The following is an 8,287-nucleotide window of genomic DNA, read 5'->3' on the forward strand; positions in this document are numbered from 1 at the left end:
TAGTTTTGATTTTCTTATTATTTTCTTAAAAATATAAGTTTTTTTCAATTACTATGGTTCATTGCACAGTCAGCCATAAATTTAGACTGGATTTGGCATTTTTTAATCCACCTACCATTAGTATTGTTTTTATTTGTTGAGAATTTTAGAGAGGCTCTGTAGATTTTAAGGATTTTAAGAGCCTTAAGTGGCATTTAAACAGAGGGACTCTGAATGTGTTTCTGCTGTTTTAAAGAGACAGTTAAACTTTTTAAATGTCATCATGTGTTAAAATGTTTTAAAATGCAGCTAGTTTCTCTATTTTAAAATATTTTTCCATCTTGGTTTTAATGTATTAGATACATCATGTGATGTTTTTCTTCTGCTTCATGTCATTAAATTTGTGGCCATCCATTAGGTAAATATGGAATTTGCAGCTACCAGCTGTGGTCATGACCTTTTAATCTAGATATTTTAAAAAGGGGAAATACCTTTTAAACAGAAAGCTCCAGAATCAAAAGTTGCATGTCCTAATTACCAGTTGACAGTGTTGTCCATGTATTCTACTTGAGAACCTTTTTACTATTTATCGTTGAGCACTCTGCAGAATGCTTAATTAGACTAGGCTTTCTCTTAAGTTCAAAACAAAAGACCAGAATAAAGCAGTACAATATACAAAGGGTATACAAGTATAAAACTATAATATCAAAAGCAAAGGAAGATACTATGTAGGGAAAACAGGACCCATCATGGGAAATCCAAGCCTAAGAAAGAATACTATCAAAATATGATTTTAATTTATATTTTTACAAAAATTCACACGTACGCATTTGTGTGTATGTGTATAAAATTAGTACCGAAGCAAATAAGTTTAACTATAAATACATAAAACAAGTAAGTATAAAAGCAGTTGCTGAAAGGAGATGGAAACAGACCTACAAGGAAATGAAGAGCAAAAACTGAGAAGAGCTTTTCTAAAGTTGTTTTATGTTTAAATTATGTATCACGTGTACAGAATGAACAATAACTCTCAAACAACTTTATGAACAAGTAAGGGTCAGAAAGTGGGGCTCTTGTTTTATTTCTTTTTCTGTTTCTTTGCACCAAAAGGAGCATGTTAACTAAAGTTATGAGAAAAGGGTTGGCCAATGTAGAAATGGCCATAGGTGGAGTAATGGCTGGGATAATACATAGCCAGAAAAAGCTATGAAGTGGGTTTGGAATGGAGAACATGTTTAGAAGAAGCCCTAGAAGAGAGAGGAGCTAGATGATAAAAAATAACTTTTAGAATATAATCAATGTCTACCTTCTCATATTGTGCTAAATTATGAGCTTAGAATTGGTTTGTTGACTGAGCACATTTCTGTCACAGCATCATAGATTATGCTGTAATGTAAATCAGGATTTTAGAAATCGATTGGTTCATATAACATACTTAGGTAAAACTGACATTGTGTTTTAGGTTGATGTGGTAACCTAGTTACTTGTAGACATAGCAAAAGAGCTTCTAATTAAAATTGTAACCAGCCTGCTAATAGTTTTTTGCTGGGATCCAGTTTTCTTTAACAGAAGCTTTTTCTGAACCCGGTGCCCTCCAGATGTATTGAAACTGCAATTCTCAGAATCCCCAGCCTGTATAGACAGTGACTTTGCTGACTTGGAATTTTAGGAACTGTATTTCTGACACAGATGAAGGACACCAGATTGGGGGAAATGGTTTTGTAGAGACAATGTGTTTCCGAATGCCTCAGGAGAGGATGGTCCTCCGTTTCATGACCATCTTGAAATAATCTGACAGTGTTTTGAAGGAAAGAGAATGTATGACCCACCTGCAAGATACATTTGATGAAAGCTCAGTTTTAAGGAAAATACAGCAAACAAATTAGTCCCGGATCAGTAGGCCAAAAGTGAATACTGATTCTTTTACAATAGGACTGGTTATTAGCAGAGGACTCTGGAAGAAAAGTAGATCTGTGCCAGACAAATATTCTACAGTACCAAATGAATCATTTGAGCTAAGTGAGGCTCTAGAGTTTATTTTTGGAACTTCCCCTGTAAACAATAATTAACTTCAAAATCAAAACTGGTTTTGCTTTGTTTAGGAGACTCTCTTTGATCTCCCAAATCTTCTCCTGGTAGCTTCACTTTCATCACCTCTGTTTTCTGTCCCACATCCAGGTCATAGTGGAGCCCATTCCTTTGGAGACTCCTGCACTTGATGAGAAGGTGCTGGTGAAAGTGGAGGAGAACCTTGACCTTGATGAAGAAGCAGCTGCTCTGATGGTTTTAATGGATGGTGGAGTGAAGGAAGAGACAGCTCCTTCTGAGAAGTCTTCTCTGGAGAAGGAATCCGGGGAGGCCGAGCTGCATCAAGATGGAGATAGGCTACTGAAGAAGGAAGCACAATCTTCCAGCCTGGTGTCTGTTTCTCTTGAGGGACAGCCCCAGAAAGGGAAGAAGCCTAAAGTCTTGGAGCTTCCTTCATTACCAACTCAAGAGAAAGTGAATGCAGCTGTTAACAGCCTCCTGGCGCCGGGTGGGACAGGAAGCACCTTGACGCCAACCACAGTTATTTCCTCACACGCACTGGTGAGACCATATTTTTCAGCAAGTCTTACTGGATTTTAATTGGTTCCCATGAGCTAGGGATACAACTGGGGATCCCTTTTCAAAATTAAAAGGATCTGGGGTTTTTTTTTGCTGTTGTTGCGGTTGTATCTAATTTGAAAGGGATGCTTACTGTTTCCTTGGAGTACTAGACAGAAAGACGGACAGACCTATCACAATGTTTCTTGGGGTTGGGAGGGGTTAGCAGTGGTATTTAAGGCACAGAAAACAAGTATGAAGTAATGAGTAAAAGGGATTAAAGGCAAGAGATAACAGAGAAGAAAAGAACATATAACTAATTCTAATTTACTATTCGCTTTTGGGGCAGGGGTGACTTTGAATCATTGTTGACTCCTGGTGACTGCCTGGACAAGTCCTGCAGTTTTCTTGGCAAGATTTCAGAGTTGGTTTGCCTTTCCTCCTAGAGTTGAGTGTGGCCCAAGGTCACCCAACTGGCTTTTTTGTCTAAGGCAGGATTAAAACTCACAGTCTCTTGTTTTCTACCCCAATAACAACTGCACCAAACTGCTCCATCTATTCATTGCACCTCTTAGTACTGTTCTTTCCTTACTGTCTATCTTTGCTTCCACCACATCCATGCCCTGATTCATACATTGCCTTTTGTTCTCATCTCTTTCTTTTGGAGAACCTCATCAATTCCGTCTCACCCTCAGATTTCCCTTTCCTCTTGATCCGGTCCCTCTCCTTGGACACATCTCTCTTAATCCCACCTGCCTCTCAAAATGCCCCCCCTCCTCTACTGTAACTTTCTCTACACAAGACTGCTACACAAGCCTGCAGATGGGGCTTTCCTTGTTTGGTGTGGATCAGTTGCTGGCATGCTGTGGCCCGGTACTGGTCCACAGACCGAGGGTTGGGGACCCCTGTTCTAGAAGACCACTAGAAATGTGTTCAGAATTAGCTTCACAAGTTATCTACACTGCAACAGTGAGTTGCCATTTGGGGAACTCTAGTTACAATCAATGCACATCTTAAGAAATGTAACTGTAGCTTTTCCCCCTTCAGGTATGTAATGCTGGATAGAAGGAAAGACAAAACCAGAGAATGGATCAATTGATGCCTTTAAAATGTCCTACATTAAACTGTAAGGACAGCACCATTTGCTAGCACCAAATGCAGCTTTGAGAGCACGCTGGCACAAGAATGCAGTTTTGTCAACATACCCTTTGCTAATTTAGGAGGAATGCACTTTAAACATGAGGAGTCAGATTTTCACTGTTGGGCAGATCACTGATAAATGTATGAAAATGAGAAAGTCTATTCCAAATTTATTGAGAGACAGTGGAAGAGAAGGTAAACAAGTGCCAAGTATGGGATGTTTTCCATGAATGTGGAGTAGAAGGAAGGCTGCTGAATACAGTAGGAGCGATGTCTCTGCTATCATTGCCACCATACATATGACTGTCTGTCTACTACCCACTTCATGGCTAGTGCTTGGCGTATAATGTCCAGTTTGGCTTAGTCGTTTAAATTACCTGACTGCTTAGAGAGGCATGCCAATCTGAGGAAGAGGTGTTTTTCTGTTGAAATTGCAATGAGAATATCGGTCTCTTCTCAGAAATTAAGAGAGCGCTATTCCTATGGCAAAAACCTTTTTTAAAAAAACATCACATGAATTCCATCCCCCCCTAAGAAGAGAAAAAGCCCACTTCCCAGGTGATTCAGCTTGCCCTGGTAAGCACTCAGTCAACATACAGAAATAATACAAATAATAAAAATGAATAGCCTGTCCTACCTTACTGTGCTACATGTTCAGAAAAGTGATTGATGGTTGGTTTTTACCATTGATAGACAATACTGGGTGGGTGGAGAAGGATAGCAGGGAACCTACCAGTCGTTGCCCTAAAGCAGCCTCACATTAAACTGTAGGTAGGCTTTGAAGGAATTATATCAACATACTTCCAACTCAAGAATGGGAGGAAAGCACATTAACATCGCTATGAAAAAAAGCTGATTCATTCTCTCTATGTGACCGAACCACCTCATTGTACTTCTTTAACATTGTACTTCTTTAACACTTACATTCCTCATATGCCCTTTCATCACTGGTTCATTCCCAACCATACCTTTTTTTGTATGCTTGCACACTTCTTATGTATCTTATTTCCTCTGCATTCAAAATACTAATAATGTATTTCTTCTGACATTTTCCAACACTCCGTGTGAGTGTGCAGGATCATGCTTTTGCACGCAGCCATGTTCACGTCTTTTCATAAACATTTGTCTCTTGCAGCTGACCATATTTTTCCCATTACTTTTCCAACAGGATGGGCATATCTTAAAAAATTTCCCTCCATTTTCCCATATCGATAAACATTCACTAAATCAGGGATGTCAAACTCAATTTCATTGAGGGCCGCATCAGCATTGCAGTTGCCCTTGGGGGGCTGGGTGGGTGTGGCCAGGGTGGGGGAGGCCTACTGGGTGGTTGTGAAGGGAGTGGGTGTGGCCTACTGGGTGGGCATGGCCAGCTCTACATTGTTCATGCCAATGGTGCCTGTGGGGGCCTGGGCAGGAGTGGGACAGATCTGAGGGTCTCTGGCAGAAGGAGGTGGGACCAGGGCAAGTGCCAAGGCATGGTCTACTGGAGGAGTCTCACTGTTCCTCTCAGGCCATGTGGGGGGGGGGCTGGGTGGTGGTGCAGGCTGCCTGGAGCCCTGGGCAGCAGTCAAATGCCCAGCCTGGCTCTTGAGCACCTGTGGCACCAAGCCCAGCCCCACTTCCCCAAGGGGGCACCCAGCTGCACTTACCTCCTCCTCAAGGCTGCTGCTGCTGTGCTTGCTGTGCTTAGCCAGGTTGTTCATGATGGGTACCAGGGCAAAGTCAGAGGGAGACTGAATGCGTTTCAGCATAGATGGCCACCACAAAATTGTACATTGGCTCTAGGGCCAAGGCAGTGGGGGCCGTTCCCTCATTGTTTCCAGGATGGCTTCGCGGGCCACATGAAACCACTTCGCAGGCCACATCCGGCCCCCGGGCCTTGTGTTTAACATGTCTGCTCTAGAGGCTAAAACTGTTGGGACAGTTTTCTTTGGCTCCATCCTGTGCAGTCCCACCTCATGTGCAGCCTGTCAGTTGGGCAGTTTTTTTTAAAAAAAACAAGTTTTTAATTTATGCAATTGTCTTTTACTCTCTCTGCATGTTATACTATATCTTTATATCATCCCCACTTTTGTCACACTAATTCTCTGAGCAATTTCTCTTACCCAGCCTCTTTCAGTTCATAATTCCACCAGGCATTTTTTTTTTCATACTTTACCTTCTATACACTTTGTAATGCAACTTTTTTCCTCTTTCTTCCAAGCAGTTTTCATCATGTCCCCTTGTGCAGAGGCTAAGCTAATATTTTTCATGCATTTTTTTTTCATATCGTTTACTTTTCCTACAGTTGTTGTTTGACTGGCTTTGTTTCCTTCTGTGTATGTTTTCCCCAAGATCTACTCTTGAAAATGATCACTATTTTAGTCTTTCATCAGGCTTTTTGATTCATCCCTTTTCCATAATAGTTATAATACATACTTCTTGTTAAACAGATACTTATCAGTTATCTTTCTTATAGATGCTTGGGTCTTCTAACAGCCCTATCACATTTTTGTACCCTCGTTTTATTTCTGTCTCTCCACCCATCCATTTCCCCCTCAGAATAATTCCCTCCCATTGCATCTATTCAGAATGTTGCACAATTCCCCCAAAACTCATCCCTGATTCTTTTCTTTTGATTTCCAAATCAGTGGAGGATAAAATGTCTCTCTCATACTGTGAATTTGTGGTTTCACAGATCCCCAAAATAGTCTAAAGGGCATCCATTCATTCTTCCAGACCTACACTTTAGCCATTTTGTTCATAATTAAGCCTATAGTTTCATATACTTGCATGTATGCAGCAACTTCAGTTCCCAAGATCAGATCACCTTCATTCATATCTATTGCATCCTTCCCATTTCTCTTGGTTTCATACATGAAGTGTGTCAGGTTTTTTTTCCCCATTCATTTCATAACACTTTTTATTATTTACTTCTCTTACCTTCCAGGTTGCAATCTTCTATGTGCCATTGACCACGTATCGCAAGTAAACCCTATCAGGCCAGTCTGGGTGGACTGTTACACTACATTGAGAGGCTCAGAGGATTACATTGGTCTAAAGAACTTATAAATTAGAAAATAAAATGAATACAAAAGTATTGACCTCTGCCACTAATCAAGGCGTTCACACAATATATTTTAGTAAGATAATTACTGCATTTCATCCGGGCCACCTGCTAACTGAAAGGAAAGTTTGGGAATAGTTTAACCAGTGTACCACATGTGCAACCAAAACCCATTTTTTTTTTTACCCCCAGACATATTCATGTTCTTCTGTGTACGCTTGGCATTCTTGCAAGCCAGCACGCATGAAATGTGTGTGGCATTCTCTTGTTTAACAGCAGGTTCCGCTAAGTTTGAAGCTGGAATAGAACTTGGGAGTGTTTTCCAAGTTGCAGCATCCAAACCTGACTTGAATGTATTGCTTAAAATTTCTTTGAAGAAGAAGAAGATGATGATGATTTCATCATCATCATCGATATATAACAGCTGTATCCATACAGTAGCTCTGCTCCCTGAATACCAGCAACTGGTTTTTTTTTTCTTACTACAACAGACACAAGAGAAATCGGGAGAAATTCTGGATATGAGAAAGTAGTCTCTAATAGTCTAGGTGAAAATTTATAGTTTTATGGCCTGAAACTATGGGGGATGTCCTTTCACTGAGACTTTTACCTAGACGCTTCTGAAGAAGCTTGTTAAATGGCCATTATGGTTAGAAAATCCCAATTTCATTTAGTATTGGTGACTTTTGAAAGTTCGTGTCTACTGACTGTTGTGCATCCCTTATCTGCTAAGGTGGCGATTGGAAAAATGGTGTGCCAAGTTCCAAAAATAGCTTGCAGCCGAATGATAAGCCTGAGTGTTGCAGGTGGTTATGTCTGTCAAATAATAATGCATAATTAAAAAAGTATGTCTCTCCAATAATAAACCATGATTTTAAAAATACATATAGCCAGATAAACACCAAAGGAGAAAGCTTATAAGATTGTCCACAGCCCTGTTGCTTCTCTGTATGCAACGAAGAAAAATGTCACTTAATACCTGCGGAAAAATGAGAATATTCTCAAGGGAAGAGTTCCAACTTCCTCTTTCAATTTCTTTCCTTGTTTTCTTCCTGAAAACCAAACTTGGAAAAATTGGTCAATGAAATAAATGGCTCTTTTGAAGAATTGGGATGTTGCTGCTTTTCTTTTTTTAAAAATTCTTGTTGTTTCATTCTGATCTTCTTTGCAGACTCCAGTACTGCTCACCCCGAGTTCCTTGCCACCCACCATCCATTTCTGGAGTACCCTGAGCCCCATTGCACCGCGTAGCCCAGCCAAGCTTTCCTTCCAGGTATGGTTTGAAATCTATGTCATCTGTGGGAGAGAAAGGGTGCCTGTGAGGAGAAGGTAAAACATGAGACTGGGATCACTAATAGTGGGTGGATTTGACATCATAATTTCCTGAGAGTGTGGAAGAACAGTCAAGCTTGGGTCATAAAAGGGACACATCAAGGCTGTATGTGTTTTGGAGGTTTGCAGACCTCGTTCGCAAGTATGGAATGAAGAATTACTTTGGATTGGGAATGAGCTTGGCTACGTTTTTGGTATAAG

At 40.5% G+C, this 8,287-nt stretch overlaps 1 protein-coding gene across 4 annotated transcripts in view; it reads left to right on the plus strand.

The window, feature by feature from the left end:
- ELK1 (ETS transcription factor ELK1) overlaps nt 1-8,287 on the plus strand; it is a 38,927-nt gene that overhangs the window by 23,110 nt on the left and 7,530 nt on the right. For all 4 annotated transcript variants that reach the window (XM_039320394.1, XM_039320396.1, XM_039320395.1 and 1 more), the window contains 2 exons: nt 2,158-2,568; nt 7,926-8,027. In XM_039320394.1, coding sequence (XP_039176328.1) covers nt 2,158-2,568; nt 7,926-8,027 — 513 coding nt within the window. The remainder of the gene's footprint in view (nt 1-2,157; nt 2,569-7,925; nt 8,028-8,287) is intronic.

This window comes from Crotalus tigris, unplaced genomic scaffold (assembly GCF_016545835.1).
Source record: "Crotalus tigris isolate CLP2741 ecotype Arizona unplaced genomic scaffold, ASM1654583v1 scf7180000023637.1517150, whole genome shotgun sequence".
Lineage (NCBI taxonomy): Eukaryota > Metazoa > Chordata > Lepidosauria > Squamata > Viperidae > Crotalus > Crotalus tigris.